Genomic DNA, 27,403 nt, shown 5'->3' on the forward strand with positions numbered 1-27,403 from the left:
AGTTTACTTCATCACTGCATCAAATACAGAGAATCATCTTTCTTCCTTGAATAGAAATCAATCGACCTGGCCGGGTGCGGTGGCTCATGCCTGTAATCCCAGCACTTTGGGAGGCCGAGGCAGGCAGATCACAAGGTCAGGAGTTCGAGACCAGCCTGACCAACATGGTGAAACCCCGTCACAACTAAAAATATAAAAATTAGCCAGGCGTGCTGGTGTGCACCTGAAATCCTAGCTACTCAGGAGGCTGAGGCAGGAGAATTGCTTGAACCTGGGAGGTGGAGGTTGCAGTGAGTTGAGATTGTGCCACTGCACTCCAGCCTGGGCGACAGAGCAAGACTCCTTATCAGAAAAGAAAGAAAGAAATCAATCAATCAATCAACCTAAAACAAGCACAAAACCTGTAAGAAATTCTTCTGAGCAGCCTCTTACTGATACATCACACAGCCCTTTATGGTTTGTGGTCATAATTATTATTACAATTTATTACACCCTCTTTGACAACAGGTATGGTCTCTGTGGTCTTTAGCAAGAGAGCACACAAAACAGCATGACTTAACTTTTGGTATTATGAGTAGATGAGAAATTACTATGAAGATAAAAGTTGAAACTATATAAGCATGAAAAGTAAAATTTACATGAGGAGGAAAAAATTCCTTAAGTTGTATGCACATGGTTAACGCTGACTTCAGTGTCTTAACAAATAATTCGCCAAAATTATAAACTTGATGTAATCCAAGACTGAAGACAGTTGTTAAACTGTTTCTAGGAAACATGTACAGAAGTCTTGTTTGAATAAAAAATACATATTAGTCACATATAATCAAACAACTGAAAATGAACTGAGGCATTACATTGAGCTATGAATAATAGGAAACACTTGAAATTTCCTGATAGAGGAAGGTGCTTATTCTCACATCAAGGTCCTGGGTGAGGCCAGTCACTGCACAGTACAGCAGCTGAACAAGCTCCCCTCTGGTTGGTTTTGACAGCAGCATGGTAGCTGTCAGGCTCAATCAAGAATACAGTCACTACTGGTAAGAACAAAGGTGCTTACCACACAAATTAGACCTTCTGCTAATTCAGTCTACAGATTAGGGGAGTCAGAGCATCAGAGAATATTCCCAACCAGGACAGTCTGAATTAGTTGCCTAGTTCACACATGATAATGTCTGAAGGAAAACCAAAGTGTGGATGGATATTCAACGTGGGGCTTCTGGAGACCTGTGTGGAAACCTATCACTTCCGAGAAAATTAAAGTCAAGTCATTTTGAGGATACTCTTGATTGGCAACCCAAAGAAGCAGGAAAATGGGATGGAAGCAGGTGTCCATACAGCCTGTATTCACATTGCTGTCTCCCTGTATGGTGCTTCCAAACCATGGCTAATGCCTTCTTAACTTCCTTCCAAACCTCATGTAAGATAGGTTACTGGTGAATTGTATCATGGAATCACAAACGGAATGGATTCTGGGAAATCTAGTTCCTAACCTACCAACACTGACACGACACAACCCAGAGATCCAACTCCAACTCTAGGTTTTACTGTCCTATCACAAGTCTCTTGTAATTTAAAGCCAATTCTCTTACAGGGTCTTTCTCCACTGTGAATCCTTTCACGTAGTTGAAAGAAACAGAAAGGACTGAAGGCTTTCCCGAATTTCTTACTTTCATGGGGTTTCTCTACGTGACTCCTTTCATGCTCATGAAAGAACTGGGACAAATGAAGGGTTAGGGTTGGGGTTCTCATAGGGTTTCTCTCCAGTATGAATTCTTTCATGTACTCGAAAGTAAGTGGATCGACTGAAGGCTTTCCCACATTGTTTACATTCATACGGTTTCTCTCCAGTATGAGTTCTTTCATGGATTCGGAAGTAACTGGAGCGACTGAAGGCTTTCCCACATTTTGTACATTTATAGGGTTTCTCTCCAGTGTGAATCCTTTCATGTTTTCGAAATGAACTGGAACAACTGAAGGCTTTCCCACATTGCTTACAGTCATAGGGTTTCTCTCCAGTGTGGGTCCTTTCATGGATTCGAAATGAACTGGGGAAATCAAAGGCTTTCCCACACACCTTACATTTATAAGGTCCGTTGCCAGTGTGCTTTATCATGTGTCTTCGAACACTTGCGAGACAAGTCAAAGCCTTCCCACATTCCTTACATTCAAAAAGCTTCTCTCCGGTATGAGTCCTTTCGTGACTGCGAACAGAACTGGCGCACCTAAAGGCTTTACCACACTGTTTACATTCGTAGGGTTTCTCTCCTGTGTGAGTTCGTTCATGGATTCGAATGTACTTGGAACAACTGAAAGCTTTCCCACATTGCTTGCATTCATAGGGTTTATCTCCAGTGTGAGTCCTTTCGTGGATTCTAATGTAACTGGAACAACTGAAGGCTTTCCCACATTGCTTGCATTCATAAGGTTTCTCTCCAGTGTGACTTCTTTCATGTATACGAAATAAACTGGGATAATCAAAGGCTTTCCCACACACCTTACATTTGTAAGGTACACCTCCCCTATGCGTTAACATGTGTCTTCGAATGCTTACAAGAGAAATAAAGGTTTCTCCACATTCCTTACAATCATAGGGCTTTCCTCCCGGATGAGTCCTTTCACGTACTGGAAAAGAGCGATGATAACTCAAGGCTCGTCCACACTGGTTACGTGTATATGACTTCTTTCCATATTCCTGATATGCATTTGGTTCACGTCCAGTGTGATCTCTGATGTGCCTACTAAGGGATGAAGGACCCGTGCCGACGTCTCCACACACACTGCGTTCGCATGGTTTTACTCCAGGAGTTTTCTTGTTCAGAATACCATCTGGCATCAGGCTGAAGCCTTCTTCACCTTGACTACCTTCTTTACCTTCACAGAGTCTCTCTGGAATATGACTTGTGGGAAAAATGAGAAGCACATTATTAACGTTTTGTTTATAAATGATTTTATATTCATTAATAGGTATTAGACTTATATTCACTTTTTTTTTTAAAACACAGAGACAGAATCTCACTATGTTGACCAGGTGTGAACCCTGAACTCCAAGGCTCAAGGGATCCTCTCACCTCTGCCTCCCAAAGTGCTGGGATTACAGGTGTGAGCCACCGTGCCTGGCCTTGGACTCACACTTTTAACATTATCAGGGAAAGTGTACATTTTATGCCTGTCTCAATTGTTTGAACATGAATGGACTAAATGGTCTGCAATAGGTCACAACCATACCTATTATCAAAAAATGATATTCATGGCCAGGCGCAGTGGCTCATGCCTGTAATCTCAGCACTTTGGGAGGCCAAGAAAGGCGGATCACCTGAGGTTGGGAGTTCAAGACCAGCCTGACCAACATGGAGAAACCCTGTCTCTACTGAAAATACAAAAAAAAAAATTAGCCGGGCATGGTGGAACATGCCTGTAATCCCAGCTACTCAGGAGGCTAAGGCAGGAGAATTGCTTGAACCCAAGAGGCAGAGGTGCAGCGAGCCGAGATCATGCCATTGTACTCCGGCCTGGGTAACAAGAGCAAAACTCTGTCTCAAAAAAAAAAGAAAAGAAAATGATATTCATGGCCAGATGTGGTGGCTCACATCTGTAATCCCAGCACTTTGGGAGGCTGAGGCAGGTGGATCACCTGAGGTCAAGAGTTCGAGACCAGCCTGGCCAACACGGTGAAACTCCATCTCTACTAAAAATACAAAAAATTAGCCAGGCGTGGTGGCGGGCACCTGTAGTCCCAGCTACTCGGGAGGCTCAGGCAGGAGAATTGCTTGAACCCAGGAGGCGGAGGTTGCAGTGAGCCAAGATGGTACCCTCACACTCCAGCCTGGGCAATGAGTTGTGAAATTCCCTCTCAAAAAAAAAAAAAAAAAAAGATATTCATATTCATATGAGGTTTCTTAATACTGTCTACAAGTGAACTATTTTGCAAACACTGAACATCTATGTTACACTTAACTATGTTTTTGGAAAAGATTTTCTTTTCTTTTTTGAAATGGAGTCTCCCTCTGTCACCCAGGCTGGAGTGCAGTGGCGTGATATCAGCTCACTGCAAGCTCCGCCTCCCAGGTTCACACCATTCTCCTGCCTCAGCCTCCTGAGTAGCTGGGACTACAGGCGCCCGCCACCATGCCCGGCTAACTTTTTTTTTTGTATTTTTAGTAGAGACGTGGTTTCACCGTGTTAGGCAGGATGGTCTCGATCTCCTGACCTTGTGATCTGCCCACCTCAGCCTCCCAAAGTGCTGGGATTACAGGCGTCAGCCACCATGCCTAGCTTAGAGAAGATTTTCTAAAAACAAACCAGTTTGAAACTGGGCTTATATGTTGTTTGCTTGTTTTAAAAAATTCCTGCCGGGCACGGTGGATTACATCTGTAATCCCAGCACTTTGGGAGACCGAGGCGGGCAGATCACAAGGTCAAGAGATCAAGACCATCCTGGCCAACATGGTGAAACCCTATGTCTACTAAAAATACAAAAAATTAGCTGGGCGTGGTGGCACATGCTTGTAGTCTTAGCTACTCAGGAGGCTGAGGCAAGAGAATCACTTGAACCTGGGAGGCAGAGGTTGCAATGAGCCGAGATTGCACCACTGCACTCCAGCCTGGCAACACAGTGAGACTTCATCTCAAAAAAAAAAAAAAAAAATTCCTAACAATATGAAATGCTCTCAAGGAACAGGGCTTTATTTTGTGAGTGCAAATTACCTTATATTTCTCCTGGGAATTTTGAATGGGTCTTCAATGTTCTGGTCTTCCCATTGTTTTCCTAAAATTTAGACCCAGAAAAGTCATTATGAATTAGTACAAAATTATGAAAAACATGTTAGATTCTATATTCACAATTCCCTGCACCCATGCCAGGTTTATTCCCCGAAGAGTTAAGGAGCTAGAAACACCTGTTCTCTAGTTTACTAAGTGAAGGTATATTGTCACCCTTACCTATAGAAGCCAGGTTCCTGAAGGTTTCCCGCATCACATCCCTGTAGAGATTCTTCTGGGAAGGATCCAGCAAAGCCCACTCTTCCAGGGTGAAGTTCACAGCCACATCCTCAAAGGCCACTGAGTCCTAAAACATCCCACATGTGTGGAGGAGGAAGGTTGAGACTGACAGCACTGGGGGCCTAGACTTTATTCCCAAGAAGTTCTCAGGATGCTGTGCTCTCCAAACATTTATTTCAAGATTCCACAGTCATCAAACTTACCCTCCGTCTAGACTCACTTCTTTCCACAAAGCAATTCTGCTGCTAGAACTGAACTGGCACCAGCACAACAGGAACATGCCTGTCTGGTGGGAGAAGTATGTACTGCCTGGGCCACCCCTAATGTCTCTCTGTAAGGTGGGTCTGTAGCACCTGTTGTAACAAACATGTAGTAACTAGTGTGCAGAAAAAAGTGAACGTTAGCCACTCTGAGACTGTGTATCTTTAGAAACGCTTGTGCACGGCCGGGCGCGGTGGCTCAAGCCTGTAATCCCAGCACTTTGGGAGGCCGAGACGGGCGGATCACAAAGTCAGGAGATCGAGACCATCCTGGCTAACACGGTGAAACCCCATCTCTACTAAAAATACAAAAAACTAGCCGGGCGAGGTGGCGGGCACCTGTAGTCCCAGCTACTCCGGAGGCTGAGGCAGCAGAATGGCGTAAACCCGGGAGGTGGAGCTTGCAGTGAGCTGAGATCCGGCCACTGCACCCCAGCCCGGGCGACAGAGCAAGACTCTGTCTCAAAAAAAAAAAAAAAGAAACACTTGTGCACAAAGTTTGAGCTTTGACAGTATCTGGGTACTAGATTTTAGACAGGATCCCACCAACCTAACAGATAAAGAGTCATAACTAGGCCGGGCGCGGTGGCTCAAGCCTGTAATCCCAGCACTTTGGGAGGCCAAGACGGGTGGATCACGAGGTCAGGAGATCGAGACCATCCTGGCTAACACGGTGAAACCCCGTCTCTACTAAAAAATACAAAAAACTAGCCGGGCGAGGTGGCGGGCGCCTGTAGTCCCAGCTACTCGGGAGGCTGAGGCAGGAGAATGGCGTGAACCCGGGAGGCGGAGCTTGCAGTGAGCTGAGATCCGGCCACTGCACTCCAGCCTGGGCGACAGAGCAAGACTCCGTCTCAAAAAAAAAAAAAAAAAAAAAAAGAGTCATAACTTACTAGAACAGACTCCCATAGCAAAATCTCTGTGGGAAGCAGTACGGGGTAGGAAAACCTAACTTGCAACTGATGAATTACTGAAGGCTAAGTGTGGATAAATTTAAGAAGCAAAAATCTGGCTGGGCACAGTGGCTCACGCCTGTAATCCCAGCACTTAGGAAGGCAGAGGCAGGTGGATCACCTGAGGTCAGGAGTTCGAGACTAGCCTGGCCAACATAATGAAACCCTGTCTCTACTAAAAATACCAAAAAAAAAAAAAAAAAAGTCAGGCGTGGTGGTGGGTGCCTGTAATCCCAGCTACTCAGGAGGCTGAGGCAGGAGAATTGCTTGAACCCGCAAGGCAGAGGTTGTAGTGAGCTGAGATCACGCCAGTGCACTCCAGCCCGGGCAACAGTGTGAGACTCCATCTCGAAAAAAAAACAAAAAAAAAGTAAGTAAAAATCTGGCCAGGTGTGGTGGCGCATGCCTGTAATCCCAACACCTTGGGAGATGGAGGCAGGAGGATCACTTGAGCTCAGGAGTTCAAGACTGGCCTGGACAACATAGCGAGACCTCTTGTCTATTAAGTATTTTTTTACATTAGTCGTTTTAAAAAAAAGAGGTAAGGTCAGGAGTGGTGGCTCACACCTGTAATCCCAGCACTTTGGGAGGCCAAAGACCAGAGGATGGATTGAGGCCAAGTGGTCAAGACCAGGCTGGGAAACCAAGTGAGACCCTATGTCAGGAAAGGAAAAAGGAAAGGAAAGGAGAGGAGAGGGGAGGAGAGAGGGGAGGAGAGAGGGGAGGGGAGGGGAGAGGAAAGGAGGGGATATGGGAGGGAAGGGGAGGTGAGGGGGTAGGGGAGGGAGATGGGAGGGGAGGGGAGAGGGGAAGGGACATGGAGAGGGGAGGGGAGATGGGAGGGGGAGAGAAGGGGAGATGGGAGGGGAGGGGAGGAGGTGAGGGGAGGTACACATACATAAATGGTAAAATGACTTTTGGCAAGTGTGCCCAGATTCATTATTGGAAAAAAATACTTTTCAAAAAATGGTGCTGGCATGGGTACAAAGACAAGAACAACAGACACTGGGGCCTACCTGAAGTGGGAGGGTTGGAAGAGGGTGAAGGTGGAAAAGAAACCTATCAGGTACTATGCTCACTACCTGCGTGATGAAATACACCAACCCCCAGTAACACACAATTTACCCATGTAACCAACTTGCACAGGTACTCCCTCAACCTAAAATAAAAGTTGAAAAAAAAAATGGTTCTGGAAAAACTGGATATCTACACGTGAAAAAATGCAGTTGGGGCCGGGCGCGGTGGCTCATGCCTGTAATCTCAGCACTTTGAGAGGCCGGGGTGGACAGATCACCTGAGGTCAGAAGTTCCAGACCAGCCTGGTCAACATGGTGAAACCCCACCTCTACTAAAAATACAAAAAAATTAGCCGGGCATGGTGGGCTCGTGCCTGTAGTCCCAGATACTTGGGAGGCTGAGGCAGGAGAATCGCTTGAACCCGGGAGGCAGAGGTTGCAGTGAGCCGAGATCGCAGCACTGCACTCCAGCCTGGGCAACAGAGTGAGACTCCATCTCAAAAGAAAAAAAAAAAAAAAAGCAGTTGGACCCTCAACTCACATACAAAAATGACATCAAAATGGATCAAAGACCTAAAGGTTAACAGCACAAACTAAACAACTCTTAGAAGAAAACAGTAAAAATTATGCAGACTGGCTGGGTGCGGTGGCTCACGCCTGTAATTCCGGCACTTTGGGAGGCTGAGGCGGGCGGATCACGAGGTCAGGAGATCTAGACCATCCTGGTTAACACGGTGAAACCCCGTCTCTACTAAAAATACAAAAAAATTACCCGGGCGTGGTGGCGGGCGCCTGTAGTCCCCGCTACTCGGGAAGCTGAGGCAGGAGAATGGCGTGAACCCAGGAGGCAGAGCTTGCAGTGAGCCGAGATTACGCCACTGCATTCCAGAATGGGTGACAGAGCGAGACTCTGTCTCCAAAAAAAAAAAGAAAAAAATTATGCAGGCCATTTTTTTGGACTAAGATCCTATACTAGGCCCCAAGAAATGAGACCAAACCAAAATGGAGTCACTCATGCTAAGTGCCACATGATCAAACTAAAATTTTTAAAGAAGCAGGTAGATCCTCAAACATACCCATTTTTTCCCCAAAACAGGAGACTCACAGCAACCAATAGGAAAGGGCCCAGTCAATCTCAGCTGGCATAATAAGGCCATCCCCTCTGCTTTACCCTTTCCATAAAAGTAACCCAATGTTAACCAATCTGCTTTGTTGCTGTTCTGTGTCCCTCGTTCCTTACAAAAACCACCCTTCCGTCATGCCCAGCGGGAGCTCTTATTCTATCTTATAGAATGGGATGGCACACCAATTCATGAATCGCAAATAAAAGCCAACCGGATCTTTTAACTGTGTTCTAATTTTCCTTTTTAAACAAAAACACAGGACAAAAGTTTCCACTGGGTTTGGCATTGATTTCTTGGATAAAACACCAGAACACGGTTCGCAAAAGAAAAAAAAGACAAATTTTGGCCGAGCGCGGTGGCTCACGCCTGTAATCCCAGCACTTTGGGAGGCTGAGGTGGGTGGATCACAAGGTTGGGAGATCGAGACCATCCTGGCTAACACAGTGAAACCCCGTCTCTACTAAAAATACAAAAAAATTAGTCAGGCGTGGTGGCAGGCGCCTGTGGTCCCAGCTACTCTGGAGGCTGAAGCAGGAGAATGGCATGAATCCGGGAGGCGGAGCTTGTAGTGAGCTGAGATTGCGCCACTGCACTCCAGCCTGGGCAACACAGCAAGACTCCATCTCAAAAAAAAAAAAAGACAAATTTTATTTCATCAAAATAAAAAACTTGTGTGGGCCAGGCAGCTGGGGGAAGAGGATTCCTTGAGTCCAGGAGGTTGACACTGCAGTGAGCTGGGATCACATCATCACTGCACTCCAGCCTAGGCGACAGAGAAAGACCCTGTCTCTAAATAAATAAATAAATAATAATTAATTAATTAATAATTCTGTGTGCAGAAGACACTATCAACACTGGGAAAAGGCAATCAGGGAATTGTAAAAAGTATCAGCAAATCCTATATCTGGCAAGGTGTCAGTATCAAGAACATATAAAGAACTCCTATGACTCACAACAAAAATTAACTACTCCAAAGAACAAGTGTTGGCAAGAAGGTCAAGAATTTGGGGTCAGGCACAGTAGCTCACACCTGTAATCCCAGCACTTTGGGAGGCCAAGGCAGACAGATCACTTGAGGTCAGGAGTTGAAGACCAGCCTGGCCAACATGGTAAAACCATGTTTTTTCTATTAAAAATACAAAAACTAGTGAGGTGTGGTGGCACACGCTTGAAGTCCCAGCTACTCCGGAGGCTGAGGCAGAAGAATCACTTGAACCTGGGAGGTACAGGTTGCAGTGAGCTGAGATCATGCCACTGTACTCTAGCCTGGGCAACAGAGCAAGACTCAGTCTCAAAAAAGAAAGAAAACATTTCAACAAAGAGTTCAGTGATCTAATTGGCTATTATTAGCGAGTCATGAATCAAGAAGCATCCCATCTATGAAACAGAAAGACACTCCATAAGTTTGTTGATCTAAAAGGAAGAAACTTAGGTGAAATCAATATAAATGGACAGTCTACTGGGGCCAGAGCTGAGGACTGCAACCCAGGAGTACAGATTCAAGTTGCCCTGAACATATACTCTAATTAGCAGCAGTTACACGAGGTTTTGTTGTTGTTGTTGTTTTAGACAGTCTCACTTTGTACCCATGGTGCTGGCATGGGTACAAAGATGAGAACAACAGACACTGGGGCCTACTTGAAGTGGGAGGGTTGGAAGAGGGTGAGGGTGGAAAAGAAACCTATCAGGTACTACGCTCACTTGGTCATCCAGGCTAATATTCACTCGGTCACCCAGGCTGGAGTGCAGTGGCATAATCACAACTTACTGCAACCTCGACCTCCCTAGGCTCAGATGATCCTCGCACCTCGGCCTCCATAGTAGCTGGGACTGCAGGTGCACACTACCACATCTGACTACTGTTTTATTTTTATTTTATTTTTTGCGAAAGAGTCTCGCTCTGTTGCCAGGCTGGAGAGCCATGGCGCAATCTCGGCTCACTGCAACCTCCACCTCCTGGGTTCAAGCGATTCTCCTGCCTCAGCCTCCTGAGTAGCTGGGACTACAGGCACACATCACCATGTCCAGCTAATTTTTGTACTTTTAGTAGAGATGGGTTGTTTTTTGTTTTTTTTTTTGAGACGGAGTCTCGCTCTGTAGCCCAGGCTAGAGTGCAGTGGCCGGATCTCAGCTCACTGCAAGCTCCGCCTCCCGGGTTCACGCCATTCTCCGGCCTCAGCCTCCCGAGTAGCTGGGACTACAGGCGCCCGCCACCTCGCCCGGCTAGTTTTTTTTTTGTTTTGTTTTGTTTTTGAGACGGAGTCTCGCTCTGTCACCCAGGCTGGAGTGCAGTGGCGCGATCTCGGCTCACTGCAAGCTCCGCCTGCCGGGCTTACGCCATTCTCCTGCCTCAGCCTCCCGAGTAGCTGGGACCACAGGCGCCCGCCACCTCGCCCGGCTAGTTTTTTGTATTTTTTAGTAGAGACGGGGTTTCACCGTGTTCGCCAGGATGGTCTCGATCTCCTGACCTCGTGATCCGCCCGTCTGGGCCTCCCAAAAGTGCTGGGATTACAGGCTTGAGCCACCGCGCCCGGCCTAGTTTTTTGTATTTCTTAGTAGAGACGGGGTTTCACCGTGTTAGCCAGGATGGTCTCGATCTCCTGACCTCGTGATCCACCCGTCTCGGCCTCCCAAAGTGCTGGGATTACAGGCTTGAGCCACCGCGCCCGGCCAGAGATGGGTTTTACCATGTTGGCCAGGATGTTCTCTATCTCCTGACCTCGTGATCTGCCCGTCTTGGCCTCCCAAAGTGCTGGGATTACAGGCATGAGCCACCGCGCCCGGTCTGTTTTATTGTTTTGTAGAGACAGGGTCTCACTATGTTGCCTGAGCTGGTCTCAAACTCCTGGGCTCAAGCAATCCTCCCGCCTCAGCCTCCCATAGTGCTGGGATTATAGACGTGAGCCACTATGCCCGGCCACACGGCCACACGGCCACGTGTGGATTTTTAAAGGCAAAAAGGGGACAAAGGGGGTGGGCTGATACAAAGTTGTCAGGAATTCCCACTGGTTTACAGAAATAATATTCATTAATGACTGGCTATATACACTGTTATGCTATAAGGTGTAGGATAGGATGTCTGTGTGGCATTAGGTTAATTTATAGCTAGTTGTAGCAATAGCAAGCAGTTCCAAGAGATGAATACATAGCTCTGAGGCAGCAGAACGCGACTGCTGTCTCATTTGAACGCCTCTGGGCCTAATTTGAAAGAGCTCAAGTTATTCAAATGAAAATTCTTTGCTTTCTTCAAATTGAGTAGAGGAGGTGGGCTTTACAGGCAGAAAAGGGGTGAAGAAAGCAGAAATAAAAACAAAAAGGGCTGGAAGCAGAGGCTCATGCCTGTAACCCCAGCACTTTGGGAGGCTGAGGCGGGCAGATCACGAGGTCAGGAGATTGAGACCATCCTGGCTAACACGGTGAAACCCCATCTCTACTAAAAATACAAAAAATTAGCCAGGCGTGGTGGCACATGCCTGTAGTCCCAGCTACTTGGGAGGCTGAGGCAGGAGAATCGCTTGAACCTGGAAGGCAGAGTTTCAGTGAGCCGAGATCGCGCCACTGCACTCCAGCCTGGGCGACACAGCGGACTCCATCTCAAAACAAAAACAACAACAACAACAACAACAAAGAGTTACATCATTTCAAAATTATTTTCCTTATAGGACTAAAGCAGAGGTGACTTCCTTATCATGTTGACTCAGGTTAGCTGGGACCCTTCTGATTGGCTGCTATGAATCCCGGGTGTTTTGGAAAACTGGCCTATTTTAAAGTTTCGTATGATTATGTGGCACCCTCCATGAGACACCACTCTCGTCTAGGCTGTTTGGGCCTAGTGCAGATGCTTAGTTCAAGACAATGGCCTCCCATAAATTGTATTTAACAATATATACAATGAGATTTTTTTTTGAGACAGGGTCTTGCTCTGTTGCCCATGCTGGAATGCAGTGGTGTGATCTCAGCTCACTGTAGCCTGGACCTCCCAGGGCTTACACAATCCTCGCACCTCAGCCTCCCAAGTAGCTGGGACCAGGGGCATGCACCACCACAACTCGCTAAATTTTTTATCTTTTGTAGAGATGGAGTCTCACTATGCGGCTCAGGCTGGTCTCAAACCCCTGAGCTCAAGAGTTCAAGTGATCCTCCTGGCTCAGCCTCCCAAAGTGCTGAGACTACAGGAATGAGATACCATGCCCGGCTTGAGATATTGTTTAGTATTTTTATCTAGGACACGCAGTGGCTGATGCCTGTAACCCTAACACTTTGAGAGGCCAAGGCAGGAGAACTGTGTGAGCCCAAAAGTTCAAAAGCAGCCTAGGCAATATAGTGAGAGTCTGTGTCTACAAAAATAATTTTTAAATTTTATTTGGTGGTGGGGGTGCATGCCTGTAGTCCAAGCTACTCAGGAGGCTAAGGTGGGAGGATCCCTTAATCCCTGAAGGTTGAGGCTGCAGTGAGCTATGATCGTGCCACTGCACTCCAGCCTGGGTGACAGAGTGAGACTCTATTTCAAAAAAAGAAGAAAAAAAAAAAGACATCTGTTACATGCTATAAAATGGATAAAATGGATGTTTCAGCACATTATGCTAAGTGAAATAAGCCAGTCAAAAATTATGTATTATATGGTTCTTCAATAACTCCTGTGAGGTTGTCAAACACATAAAAGCTGGAAGTGGATGGTAGTTGCCACCAGTGCAAGGAGGGTGAAAGGAAGTGGCTGTTCAATGGCTATAAATTTTAACTTTTGCAAGATGAAAATTTTCTGCAGAATAGTTACATGAGATAAGTATAATTAATACTACTGAACTGTACACCTAATTATGGATTAATTTTCTGTTATGCATTTATTTTACAATTAAAAATTATTTTCAAAAACCCAAATAGATTTTTAAATAGGCAAAGAATTTGAATAGCCATTTCTCTATGAAATACACAAGCTGCCAACTGGCACATGAAAGCCAAGCAGGGTTAAGAACTGGCAGCAACCGGCCAGGCACGGTGACTCACACCTGTAATCCTGGCACTTTGGGAGGCCAGGACAGGCGGATCACGAGGTCAGGAGTTCAGGGCCAGCCTGGCTAACACGGTGAAATCCCGTCTCTACTAAAAAATACACAAAATTGGCCGGGCGCGGTGGCTCAAGCCTGTAATCCCAGCACTTTGGGAGGCCGAGACGGGTGGATCACGAGGTCAGGAGATCGAGACCATCCTGGCTAACACGGTGAAACCCCGGATCTACTAAAAAATACAAAAAACTAGCCAGGCGTGGTGGCAGGCGCCTGTAGTCCCAGCTACTCCGGAGACTGAGGCAGGAGAATGGCGTAAACCGGCAGGTGGAGCTTGCAGTGAGCTGAGATCCAGCCACTGCAGTCCAGCCTGGGCAACAGAGTGAGACTCCGTCTCAAAAAAAAAAAAAAAATACACAAAATTAGCCGGGCGTGGTGGTGGGCACCTGTAGTCCCAGCTACTCGGGAGGCTGAGGCATGAGAATGGCGTGAACCCGGGAGGCGGAACTTGCAGTGAGCCGAGATTGCGCCACTGCACTCCAGCCTGGGCAACAGAGCAACACTCCGTCTCAAAAAAAAAAAAAAAAATTGGCAGCAATTGCTTGAAATGTCATAAAGTAAACAAAAACCCTGAAGCTACCTGGGCCAACAGATTATGGCCGAGACATATGATAGACCATCTAAAGCCTGGGAAGAAAATGGGCCAACAGATTATGGCTGAGACATATGATAGACCATCTAAAGCCTGGGAAGAAAAGCTGAGGAGAAAAATTTCTTTCAGAAATTAGGATACTCAAAAAACCCAGGTATGCTGGGGAATTGAGAATGCTCCCTTCATGCCCAGGAAAGAACGCATTTCCAGAAAAGACCTTTTCTGGGTTCAAAAGAATTCAAAAGAATTGAATTCAAAAATAATGCAAAAGAATTCAAAAGAATTGCCTGAACCCGGGAGGTAGAGGCTGAGATGGCGCCACTGCACTCCAGCCTGGGCAGCAGAACGAGACTCCGTCTCAAAAAAAAGAAAAAGAAAAAGAAAAAATTCAAATCCCACTTTTCAACAAAAACAAAATCATAAAGAAGACAGAAAAATATGGCTCATCAATGGGAAATAATTGAGATAAACCATCTCTGAGAATCCCCAGTTATTGAATTCACTAGACAAAGACTTTAAGCAACTGCCTTAACTATGCTCAAAGTAGTAAAGACAACCATGGAGAAAGAAAGAAAGAAAACTAAGAAAAGGATGCATACAATAATATCAACAAAAAATTACAGGTGCAGTGGCTCATGCCTGCAGTCCCAGCACTTTGGGAGGCCAAGGTGGGTGGATCACAGGTCAGGAGTTCAAGGCCAGTCTGGCCAACATGGTGAAACCCCGTCTCTACTAAAAATACAAAAAAATTAGCCAGGCATGGTGGCAGGCACCTGTAATCCCAGCTACTCGGGAGGCTGAGGCAGGAGGACTGCCTGAACCCAGGAGGCGGAGGTTGCAGTGAACTGAGATCACACCATTGCACTCCAGCTCTGGGTGACAGGACGAGACTTAGTCTCGGGGGGAGGGAAAAAAAAAATATATATATATATATATATACACACACACACACACACACACACACACACACAAATTATTTCTTAAAAGACTACACTGAAAGTATGGATCTGGAAGATGCAAAGCACAACTAAAATGAAAATTTCTCTATAGGTGTTCAATGGCAAATTCGAGCAAGCAAAATAAGAATCAGCTAACTTGAAGATAAAATTAACCACCTTGAAGAAAAAATAAATTTGAGAGAATGGGAAAAATTGTTGGAGTTTGGTTGCACAAGGTGAGAATAGTTAACACTACTAAGCTGTATACAAAAATGCTTAAGATGGTAGATTTTTTATTATTTTTATAACCACAATTAATAATAATAATAAATCGTTGGATGTGGTGGCTCATGCCTATAATCCCAGCATTTTGGGAGGCTGAGGTGGGCAGACCACTTGAGCTCAAGAGTTCAAGACCAGCCTGGACAACATGGCGAAATCCTGTCTCTACAAAAAATACAAATATGAGCTGAGCATGGTGGCATGCCCTCTAGACCCAGCTACTCAGAAGGCTGAGGCAGGAGGATGGCTTGAACTCAGGAGGCGGAGACTGCAGTGAGCCGAGATGGCACCACTGCACTCCAGGCTGGGCAGCGAAGCAAGACCCTGTCTCAAAAAAAAAAAAGAGTAAGTTGTTGTAACAAACCAGCAAAAAACACATTGATTAGAAAATGGGGCCGGGCGCGGTGGCTCAAGCCTGTAATCCCAGCACTTTGGGAGGCCGAGACGGGCGGATCACGAGGTCAGGAGATCGAGACCATCCTGGCTAACACGGTGAAACCCCGTCTCTACTAAAAAATACAAAAAACTAGCCGGGCGCGGTGGCGGGCGCCTGTAGTCCCAGCTACTCGGGAGGCTGAGGCAGGAGAATGGCATGAACCCAGGAGGCGGACCTTGCAGTGAGCCGAGATCCGGCCACTGCACCCCAGCCTGGGCGACAGAGTGAGACTCCGTCTCAAAAAAAAAAAAAAAGAAAATGGGCAAAATTGGCTGGGCATGCTGGAACACATCTGTAATCCCAGCTACTCAGGAGCCTCAGTCAGAAGGATCTCAAGCCCAGGAGTTCAAATCCAGCCTGGGCATCACAGCACTTACCAAAAAAAAGTGAAAATAAAAATAAATAAATAATAAATGGGCAAAGAACTTGAATGGACATTTCTCCACGATATACACAAATGGTTAATAAGCACATATAAAGATGCTTAACACCACAGATCATTAAGGACACACATTTTACACAATGTGATTTCAAATGGTTACTCACCACTTGAATAGATTTTGTCTCATGTAAAATATACACTGACAAAAAGATAAATCTTTAAAATGGCTATTTATTATTCTATGGAAAATTATAAACAACTAAAATATTACAACTGCTTCAAATCTAGCATGGGGGAGACAAAACTGAAGATCGTGTCAACTGGAGAGGGGAAGTTGACATTTGGGATTGTGGCAAGGGAAACCAGAAACTTAGGAACTTATTTTGAGCCTGATATGGTTTGGCTGTGTCCCCACCCAAATCTCATCTTAAATTGTAGTTCCCATAATCCCCACATGTTGTGGAAGGGACCCAGTAAGAGGTAATTTAATCATGGGGGCAGTTACCCCCATGCTGTTCTCATGATAGAGTTCTCACAATATCTGATGGTTTCATAAGTGGCTTTTCCCCCTCTTCGCTCTGCAGTTCTCCTTGCTACCACCATGTGAAGGACACGTTTGCTTTCCCTTCCATCATGATTAAGTTTTCTGAGGCATTCCCAGCCATGCTAAACTGTACGTCAATTAAACCTTTTTCCTTTATAAATTATCCAATCTTAGGTATGTATTCGCAGCGTGAGAATGGACTAATACAGTAAATTGGTACTGGGTAGTGGGGTACTCTCCCATAAAGATACCTGAAAATGTGGAAGCAACTTTGGAACTGGGGAACAGGCAGGGGTTGGAACAGTTTAGAGTGCTCAGAAGACAGGAAAATGTGGGAAAGTTTGGAATGTCCTAGAGACTTGGAGGGCTCAAGAGACAGGAAGATGTGGGAAAGTCTCAACTTCCTAAAGACTTATTGAATAGCTCTGACCAAAATGCTGACAGTGATATGGACAATAAAGTCCAGGCTGAGGTGGTCTCAGATGGAGATGAGAAACTTGTCGGCAACTGGAAGCAAAGGTGACTCTTGTTATGTTTTAGCAGAGACTGGCGGCATTTTGCCCCTGCCCTAGAGATCTGTGGAACTCTGAACTTGTGCGAGATGACTTCCAGTACCTGGTGGAAGAAATTGCTAAGCGGCAAAGCATTCAAGAGGTGACAGAACATTAAAGTTTGGAAAAATTGCAGCCTGACAATGGAACAGAAAAGAAAAACCCAGCCGGGCGTGGTGGCTCATGCCCGTCATCCAGCACTTTGGGAGGCCTAGGCGGGCGGATGACCTGAGATCCAGAGTTTGAGAGCAGCCTGACCAACATGGAGAAACCCCTTCTCTACCAAATATACAGAACTAGCTGGCTGTGGTGGCACATGCCCGTAATCCCAGCTACTCGGGAGGCTGAGGCAGGAGAATCGCTTGATCCCGGGAGGTGGAGGCTGTAGCCAGCCAAGATCACGCCATTGCACTCCAGCCTGGGCAACAAGAGCAAAACTCTGTCTCAAAAAAAAAAAAAAAAGAAAAACCCATTTTCTGGGGAGAAATTCAAGACAGCTACAGAAATTTGCATAAGTAATGAGGAGCCAAATGTTAACTGCCAAGACAAAGGAGAAAATGTCTCCAGGACACATCAGAGACCTTCATGGCAGCCCCTCCCTTCACAGGCCCAGAATCCTAAGAGGAAAAACTGGTTGGTTTCCTGGGCCTGGTCCAGGGCCCCTTGCTATATGCACCGTAGGGACTTGGTGCCCTGTGCCCAGCCACTCCAGTCATTGTTAAAAGGAGGCAAAGTACAATTCAGGTCATGGCTTCAGAGGGTGCAAGCCCCAAGCCTCGGCAGCTTCCATGTGGTGTTGGTCCTGTGGGTGCACAGAAGGCAAGAACTGAGGTTTGGGAACCTCTGCCTAGATCTCAGAGGATGTGTAGAAACGCCTGGATCTCCAGGCAGAGCTGTGCTGCAGGGGCGGAGCCCTCGTGGAGAACCTCTGCTAGGGCAGTGCAGAAGAGAAATATGGGAGTTGGAGCCCCCACACAGAGTCCCCACTGTGGCACTGCCTAGTAGAGATGTGAGGAGAGGGCCACCATCCGTCCTCCAGACCCCAGAATGGTCGATCCACTGAGAGCTTGCACCTTGCACCTGGAAAAGTCACAGACACTCAATGCCAGCCATGAAAGCAGCAAGGAGTGGGGGCTGTACCTTGTAAAGCCACAGGGGCAGAGGTGCCCAATGTTGAGGGAGCCCACCTCTTGCATCAGCGTGACCTGGATGTGAGACATGGAGTCAAAGGATATTATTTCAAAGCTTGAAGATTTAATTACTGCCCTACTGGATTTTGGACTTGCATAGGGCCTCTACCCCTTTATTTTGGCCAATTTCTCCCATTTGGAATGCGTGTATTTACCCAATGCCTGTACCCTGACTGTATCTAGGAAGTAACTAACTTGTTTTTGATTTTACAGGCTCATAGGCAGAAGAGACTTGCCTTGTCTCAGATGAGTTTGGACTTGTACTTTTGAGCTAATGTTGGAATGATTTAAGACTTTGGGGGACCATTGGGAGGGCATGATTGTTTTGTAATATGAGGACATGAGATTTCGGAGGGGCTGGGGGTGGAATGATATGATTTGGCTGTGTCCCCACCCAAATATCCTCTTATAGTTCCCCTAATCCCTGCGTGTCATGGGAGGGAGCAAGTGGGAGATAATTTAATCATTGGGGTGATTACCTCCATGTTGTTCTCATAACAGTGAGTTTTCATGAGATCTGGTTTTATAATGGGCTTCCCCAACCTTTATTCTGCACTTCTCCTTGCTACTGCCATGTGAAGGACATGTTTGCTTCCCCTTCCACCATAATTGTAAGTTTCCTGAGGCCTCCCTAGCCATACTGACCTGTCAATGAAACCTCTTTCCTTTATAAATTACCCACTCTTGGGTATGTCTTTATTAGCAGCACAAAAACAGAGTAATACAGAGCCCTGGGATAAACTAGGCTGAAGAGGCCAGATGTAGTGGCTCACGAGGTCAGGAGTTCAAGACCACCCTGGCCAAGATGGTGAAACCTTGTCTCTAATAAAAATACAAAAAAATCAGCCAGGCGTGGTGGTGGGTACCTGTAAAAACCAGCTATTTGGGAGGCTGAGGGAGAGAACTGCTTGAACCTGGGAGGTGGAGGTTGCAGAGAGCCATGATCGCACCACTGCACTCCAGCCTGGGAGACAGAGCAAGACTCCATCTCAAAAAAAAACAAGAAAAGAAAAACTAGGCTGAAGAGGTCTCAAGTACTCCTTCCTTCACCAAACTTGAGTCAAGCTCCTCAGAGCCCTCTTTTTGACTAGGCCTTGGCACTGGCCTGCAGAAGTCGGTTTCAGCAAGAATCTATCTGAGGTAGTTTATAGAGACTCCTCCTACCTTAATATCCAATCAAGTTCTTTTTCCACCACCTATGAGACCCAACCAAGTTCCATTCTCTCCCTCACCTTGTCCATTGGCTATAAATCCAATAATATTCTTGCTGCATTCAAGGTTGAGTTCAATCTCCCTCCCCTATTACAGCTGTCATGACTCACTGCAATGTGCTGAATAAACTGTTCTTGACATTCCTAACAAGTTTCCAGGGCAATCTCTCTTTAACAGGGAACAAGGCTGTAAACTTGAGACCCTGCTTCATATATCTGGAATGCATAGGGGATGACAGGCTCCCTCCCACTGGGGATGAAGGAGCTGGGAACCACACATGCCATTCTGCTGGGCCCACCCAAGTCTGACTCCACGGAGGGGGAGGTTGTCCTGAGAGTACCTCCCACCCACAAACCCAAAACACCAGGCTCAGATTTCTCTCTGGATGGCCACTTCCTGTTGTCACCCCATGATCTGGGTGAGATCCAGGATTGCAGGTGCACAACTGTTCAGAGAGGTCCAGGAGGTAGACTGCCTCCTACAGTGATGGGACAGGATACCTGGGAGTCCTGGCTGCCAATTCAGTCCCCACCCTGATGGAGTGTGATGGAGGGGACTGAGACTCAGGCTGCTTCTGAATACGATTCCCCACCAGATACAGGATTTGCAAGTTGTTCTTCCACTTCGTGAATTATCTTTTCAAGTTCTTGGTGTCCTTCGAAGAACAAAAATTACCAATTTTGATGAAGTCTGAACTTTAGTTAGTAACATATTGGCTCACCAATTCTGATCCATCATATATGATATATTGATTCATCAATTGTATGATATATATGATAAATATGATACCATATTTATGTATTTTGGGAGGCCAAGGTGGGAGAATCGCTTAAGCCCAGGAATTAGAGATCAGCCTGGACAACATAGTAAGACCCCATCTACAAAAAAAAAAAAAAAAAAAAATTAGCCAGGTGTGGTGGTGCACACCTGTGGTCCCAGCTACTTGGGAGGCTGAGGCGGCAGGATCACTTGAGCCCTGGAGCTCTAGCCCGCAGTCAGCAGTGATTGTACCACTGCACTCAAGCCTGGGCGACAGAGCAAGACTTTGTCTCCTAAAAAAAAAAAGAAAAGAAAAAAAAGAAAAGTAGGGGAAAACAATGACCTGTGGAGGAGAATATGGAAAGGCTACATATTATCTGTTCAATTTTTCTGTCAAACTGCAACTGGTCTAAATCATAAAGTTTATTAAGTAAAATAGTGAATAAAATACCATTTCATGGAAGATTCACGGCTATGTGAAATAGACAGATGACATACAATATAACATATAGGATGATATCACTTGCACAAAAAACAGACACAAATAAGGCCAGGCATAGTGGCTCACAACCTATAATCCCAACACTGTGGGAGGCATAGCCGGGTGAATTGCTTGAGCCCAGGAGTTCAAGACCAGCTTGGACAGCATGGCAAAACCCCGTCTCTACAAAAAAATAAATCAATAAATAAATACAAAAATTAGCTGGTGTGGTACTGTGCACCTGTAGTCCTAGCTTGCTGGGAGGCTGAGGTGGGAGAATCGCTTCAGCCCGGAGGCGGAGGTTGCAGTGAGCCAAGAGCACCACTGCACTCCAGCCTGGGCTACAGAGTGAGACTCAAAAAAAAAAAAAAAAAAAAAAAAGGCTAAGACTAGCCAAGCTGTACAAAATACAGTTAGGGTTGTTAACAGACTGAATGTTTGTATTCCACCACCATCCCCCGTAAAAATTAAATTTCATTGGCTGAAATCCTAACCCCCAAACTAAATGCAGAAACCAGCATGCATGCAACGAACAGGCAAAGAAACCACAAAAAAACCCTTTTTGGCATAATATTAATGGTAATAACTTACTAAAAACTCAAAAGAGGAAAAGCCAAGCAAAATTCAGCCTAATGATAAATAGATGGTAAAACTATTAAGAATCACCTTTTAAAAATGAGGACCTGGTCACCTGGGAGTACAGAAGGGAGATGAGCTCAGGACATACCAGAAATGCCCAACATCCGTTTATGAACCTGGGTGGTGAGTCCACCGGTGTTTTACACACCCTACTCTCCTCTCCCCAGTGTGGAAATGCTCCCTCCTCCAGGGTCTCAGTTCTCACAGCCAACACTTACCCAGTCAGGTGAAGGTTCTGATCTGTAGTGTCTTTTTTCATACACCATTTTTGACACCAACTGTGTGGTATTTGCTGAACACCAACTAAATCTCCAATTCTCCAACACCAACTAAGCATTCAACAAATCAATTCTGACACTACCCAGAGTTAACAGGGACCCCACAGGTTCAGGGCTCAGACGATAACACTGCCCCACTGCAGATGCCAGTCACAAGCCCCAGGGATCACCCATACTTCTCAGCAACTGCATAGAAATCAAAAATGGCCAAATGGAAGGGAAGGATGTAAGGGAAAATGGCGGCGGAAGATTGGATAGGTAGGTAATCCTGGAAATAGCTATGGTTAAAGAAATTCCCCCATCTTTTGTATTCTGCAGGAGTCGCTTACACAAAGAAACACTCTTCTCATTATGACTTAGATGACACTTCTTTTTTACCTATGGCAAAGCCACACACAGACTAGAAATTCCCTTTCTTTTCCTCATAATTGATTAGCTGAACAGCTTTGTCTTCAGTGATCAGTCAGAACAAAGTACCTGTTAACCAAACCTTGGTTAAGTTTCTCTCCTTCCTCCAGCCCCTGAACCTTGACCCGCCCTCAGCCTGAGCCTATACACAATCCCTCTGATGACCCTCCTAAGAACAGATTGCCTTCAAGATCTAGGTGGGATTGTACACCCTGCATCCTGTCTTCCACCTCCCACCTTCTTTCTCATCATTTGCTCCTTCCTATGAAAGAAAATTCTTTTCTGTCTAAACTTTGAGATGCTTGCAGATTTATTTATTTATTTATTCATTTTGAGACAAGAGTCTCGCTCTGTCTGTCGCCCAGGCTAGAATGGAGTGGCGTGATCTTGGTTCACTGCAACCTCCGCCTCCCAGGTTCAAGCCATTCTCCTGCCTCAGGCTCCTGAGTAGCTGAGATTACAGGCACGCGCCAACACACCTGGCTAATTTTTGTATTTTTAATAGAGACAGGGTTTCATCATGTTGGTCAGGCTGGTCTCAAACTCCTGACCTTGTGATCCGCCAGCCTTAGCCTCTCAAAGTGCTGAGATTACAGGAGTGAGCCACTGAGCCCAGGCTGAGATGCTTGCAGATTTTTTTTTTTTTTTTGAGACGGAGTCTCGCTCTGCAGTGGCGCGATCTTGGCTGACTACAAGCTCCACCTCCTGGGTTCACACCATTCTTCTGCCTCAGCCTCAGTCCCAGAGTAGCTGGGACTACTGGCACCGGCTGCTACACCCGGCTAATTTTTCTATATTTTTAGTAGAGACGGGGTTTCATTGTGTTAGCCAGGATGGTCTCAATCTCCTGACCGCATGATCCACCCGCCTCGGCCTCTCAAAGTGTTGGGATTACAGGGGTGAGCCACCGTGCCTGGCTGCTTGCAGATTTTACACTTGGTGCCTTCTTCCCTTTCAATTCTCCTTTAGAAGAAAGTCTTCTAAAGTCCTGTCTGGTGTGGCAGCGCGCCCCCCAATCCCGCCCCCCGTAATCCTGGCACTTTGGGAGGCTAAGGTGGGAAGACTGCTTGAGGCCAGGGGTTAGAGACCAGCCTGGGCAACATAATATCCCGTCTCTATTTAAAAAACTTTTTAAAAAATATAAGCCAGGCATCACAGCATGTGCCTGTAGTCCTAGCTACTTGGGAGGCTGAGGTGAGAGAATTCCTTGAGTCCAGGAGATCAAGGCTACAGTGGGCTATGATTGCACCACTGCACTCCAGCCTGAGATAGAGTGAGACCCTGTCACACACAAACAAAAAAGGTAAAAAGAAAAAAAAAAACACTCCTTACCTAAATCCAGATTTATTCCATTAGAAATGTCTAGAAACAGACCCAAGATAATAGCAAGTACATTCTCAGAAGGGCATCACCTCAACCCCCTCTGCCTGTGGATCCCCAGCTTTCCGGGGCTCTGAGCTTCTCTCAGTGTAAAGGGCTCCACCCAACGTCAGTTGTGAGCAGCTGGGACACTGCAGGGGAGGCTCCCCAGCAAGAACAACTGGGCCTATAATGTCCTCTCTTTGAAGGCTCAAGATTGGCCTCAGTTTGAAGTCACTAGTCTGCTGTCTCTGTTTCCCAGTCAAGGTTATGCACTTAATTTTCAATGAGAAAAATACCCAGGGTTTGAAGAATCCAGCAAAATCACTCACATTCACTGTTTATAGCAGGGAAGGAAACTGTAAGGCACTTATATTTCATACCTTAACAGAAAAAGTAAAAGTATCCATCCTCTTCAGACAATAAATGCTATTTATTCTCTCTCTGGTAATAAATCAGGTACTAAATCATATTTGAACACTTTTAGGAGTTGCCAAGTCCTGTCCTATTAGGACTTCGCATTAAACTCTGATGTCGAGATAACAGGAAGAGAACAGTTATCCACTGTCACAAGTTTGCCACACTGCAAAGCAGAGGAATGATGTTTTGGTGAATCTCTGTAATTCACCAATGTATTTACTACACTTACTTGTGGGAAAGTACTCATTTTTCTGCAGTCATGATAGAAGAGAGTTTTTCTCTCTTTCTTTTCCTTAGTAGTATTCCCAGCACTAAGCCCTGGAATTCCATTTGAAATCACCACCTCCATCCCTCTCCCCGCCCCAAAAAGATAACACACTTGAGAAACTTACAACACTTGCTTTGGGAAAGAAAAAAGTAGTATTTTTTTTTTTTTTTTTTTTTTGAGACAGAGTCTTGCTCTGTCACTGGCCCAGGCTGGAGTGCAGTGGTGCGATCTCAGCTTACTGCAAGCTCCACCTCCCAGGTTCACACCATTCTCCTGCCTCAGCCTCCCAAGTAGCTGGGACTACAGGTGCCCGCCACCACGCCCGGCTAATTTTCTTGTATTTTTAGTAGAGACGGGATTTCACCGTGTTAGCCAGAATGGTCTCGATCTCCTGACCTCATGATCCGCCCACCTCGGTCTCCCAAAGTGCTGGGATTACATGCGTGAGCCACCACGCCCGGCCGTAAGTAGTAATTTTTAACAAAGATAAGACTAGATATTTAATGTTTTCTGAAACCCACTTCCTTCTTGCCTCTTTGGGAAACTGTCTTATATTTCAAGCTCTACAGATGAAATACATTTATAGTTACTTTAAAAAAAAAAAAAAACTAAACTAAAACTCCAATAAGTGAACAAATCTTTTGCAGGAGACAAACCCAGGAAGGGGCTGTGCTAACCTGGAACAGAGGTATATCTGACTCAAGTTTCAGGTCATTCTCTTTTTTTTGAGAAGGAGTCTCACTGTGTTACCCAGGCTGGGGTGCAGTGGCATGATCTTGGCTCACTGCAGCCTCTGCCTCCCCGGTTCAAGTGATTCTCATGCCTCAGTCTCCCCAGTAGTTGAGATTAGAGGCAGCCGCCACCACACCCAGCTAATTTTTGTATTTTTAGTAGACAGGGTTTCGCCATGTTGGCCAGGCTGGTCTCGAACTCATGGCCTCAAGTGATCCACCCACCTCAGCCTCCCAAAGTGCTGGGATTACAGGTGTGAGCCACTGTGCCTGGCCTAGGTCAGGTCATTCTACTACCTGGGATATCGCCCACCCCCTAAACTGCTCACTGAAGGGCTCAGTGAGCACCCTTCCAAGAGACATTGCATTCTGTCCCCCGTCTGCCTAAAGCACATTTTGCTTTTCAGGTTCTTGCATCACCTCAATAGGATGGCTTTTCCTGTCCTTGGGATAAGTTTCCTCACTTCACTAGTCTAAAAGAATCCAGAGTGCAAGAATCGTATCTGTTTTTTCCCTCAATATCATCGTCCATTTGGCTGGACACCAATGTGTCCCACAAGGAATGGAATCTGGAATTAGGGGAAGAAAAAGCTGAGTGTCCCAGGGGTGAGCTTTGAGAGGGATGGGAGATCAAGAGACTCCTCCAACCCCAGGACACCCAGCTCCTCCACTAAGAGGCCCCAGCCCATACTTCAGGCTGCCCGGTGGGAGGAGACTCAGCAGGCTGATATTCACTAGACCCTTGAACACATCTGGCTGCTGTGGGCATCTTGTGTCAGCCCAAACAGCCCTGAAGCCCAGGACCAGGAAAGGAGGATGCTCTGAAGACACATCACAGTTTAAAGTTTCCAAAGGGGAACCCCAATCCAAGACACTGTTTTTTGTTTTTTTTTATTTTAGGGTCCAGGTCTCACTATGTTGCTCAGGCTGGTCTCAAACTCCTGGCCTCAGGTGATTCTCTCGCCTTGGCCTCCCAAAGTGTTGGGATTACAGACGTGAGCCATGGCACCAGGCCAACCAAAAGACATTCTGAGAACATCCCTGTGCCTAGGAGAGAGAAAAGGAGAAGAGGCACAAAGGTTTTCTTACAGCAGGGTCTCATACATGTATTCCCTGCTTTCCTCTCCTGTGAAATGTTCAGAAACAGAAAACGAATATTTTTAAAAGACCAATCAATCGCTCCTTGAAAAAAGTAATACAAATTAATTCGTTTGAAATGTGCAATAAAGGACAAAGAATTGATCATGTCATGACTGGAGTTAGCTTTTGGGAATATGGTGAAAGAAGTGGTATCAAGAATTATTTACAAGCCCTAGAGGAGTCAGGCTAGGGGAACAAGGTCAAGGATTTGGGACCCTGTCCCCCTGGGGAGTGTTAAAATAATTAATTAGGAGGCAATTAGAAGGCTGTGGCTATGGTGTCCTGGTTTCCTATCCAAGGAAACAAAAATCTAACTCAAATGAAATTCTTTTATTTGATTTTATATTTTTAAAAATTTTAGTAGTTTTTTGGTCTCAGTATGAATATGTTCATTTAAAAAAATTTAATAGAGATGGGGTCTCGCTATATTGCGACGGTGGTCTTCAACTCCTGGGCCCAAGCGATCCTCCTGTCTTGGCCTCCAAAAGCGCTGAGATTACAGGTGTGAGGCACCACGCTCCAGTCTCAAATGAAATTCTTATAAATTACCAGTTTATAGAGAAATAAAATTCAGGGTTATTAAACCACAACCACCAATCCACCTCTGACTACATAAGCAGAAAATGTCCACCTGGATAGAGCAAATAAGGCGACTACATAACTGTCACCAACCAAGTACTGACTTTGGTTCGCTTTCTCCTGCACCTTACAGCCTTTCCTTCCATCCCCTCCAAAGGATCCCCAAGCCACAAACCACGACCGAGAGCTTCTCCACCGATGAACCGCTGTTTGCTCAAATAAACTCTTAATTTTTAAAGGGAGAAAGAAGGGACTGGGGGGGCGGCCACAGACCGCAGCTCCTGCCACACGAACCCCACACCCGAGGCGGGATTCCCCCCATGACCCTCCCACGGCCCCCGCACCATCTGGGGAGACGCGGGGCTGCAGGGCCGCAGGCGTCGCGCAGGGACGAGACAGGACGCCCGGGGTCCCAGCTCTTGGCCCAGCCCCACCTTGCGGCCGAGGGGACCGGGGGCCCAGCTGCGCCAGGGAACTCGGGTCCCAGACCCCGGAGTCGCGGCAGGGAGGCCTGGGTCCCTCCACAGCCGGTTCCGGCCGGTTCCAACCAGCCCCTCCCCCCCGGTCTGGGGACGCCTGGCCCCTCACACGCACCATTTCTCGGTTTCCAGGTGTCCCAGCGCCTTCCCTACGACTCCCGCGACCTGTACAGGTCACGGTGCGACAGAGGCTGCGGCGGAGACACCTTGGGCCTCTCGGAGAAAGGGAGACGCGAGCCCGGGCGGGGGCTGACGCCAGAAACAAAGGCTCCGTGGGGAGGCGCAGGCCCTGCCCTCCTCTCCCAGGCGCATCTGAATGGA

General features: G+C 46.4%; 1 protein-coding gene across 3 annotated transcripts; it reads right to left on the reverse strand.

The window, feature by feature from the left end:
* Positions 1-457: 457 nt before the first annotated feature.
* On the reverse strand, positions 458-27,403 carry ZNF627 (zinc finger protein 627). Of its 3 annotated transcripts, none has more exons than XM_021930718.2 (4): positions 27,198-27,403; positions 4,939-5,065; positions 4,705-4,765; positions 458-2,897 (listed from the first exon to the last, which is right to left on the reverse strand). In XM_021930718.2, exons 1-4 carry the CDS (start codon positions 27,198-27,200, stop codon positions 1,703-1,705), a joined length of 1,386 nt encoding a protein of 461 aa, XP_021786410.2. In that variant the 5' UTR covers positions 27,201-27,403; the 3' UTR covers positions 458-1,702. The 3 variants fall into 3 exon arrangements, with proteins under 3 accessions (XP_021786410.2, XP_031515741.1, XP_031515742.1); XM_031659881.1 differs by having other exon boundaries at positions 4,939-5,351; positions 27,198-27,389; XM_031659882.1 differs by lacking the exon at positions 27,198-27,403 and adding an exon at positions 5,202-5,514.

Source organism: Papio anubis, chromosome 20 (genome assembly GCF_008728515.1).
Source record: "Papio anubis isolate 15944 chromosome 20, Panubis1.0, whole genome shotgun sequence".
NCBI lineage: Eukaryota > Metazoa > Chordata > Mammalia > Primates > Cercopithecidae > Papio > Papio anubis.

Coding starts and splice junctions, on each gene's coding strand:
- ZNF627 (XM_021930718.2), bottom strand. Junction 4,766..4,938: donor CAGGAACCTGGCTTCTATAG/GTAAGGGTGACA, acceptor TCTAAATTTTAG/GAAAACAATGGGAAGACCAG. Junction 2,898..4,704: donor ATTCCCAGGAGAAATATAAG/GTAATTTGCACT, acceptor TTTTCCCACAAG/TCATATTCCAGAGAGACTCT.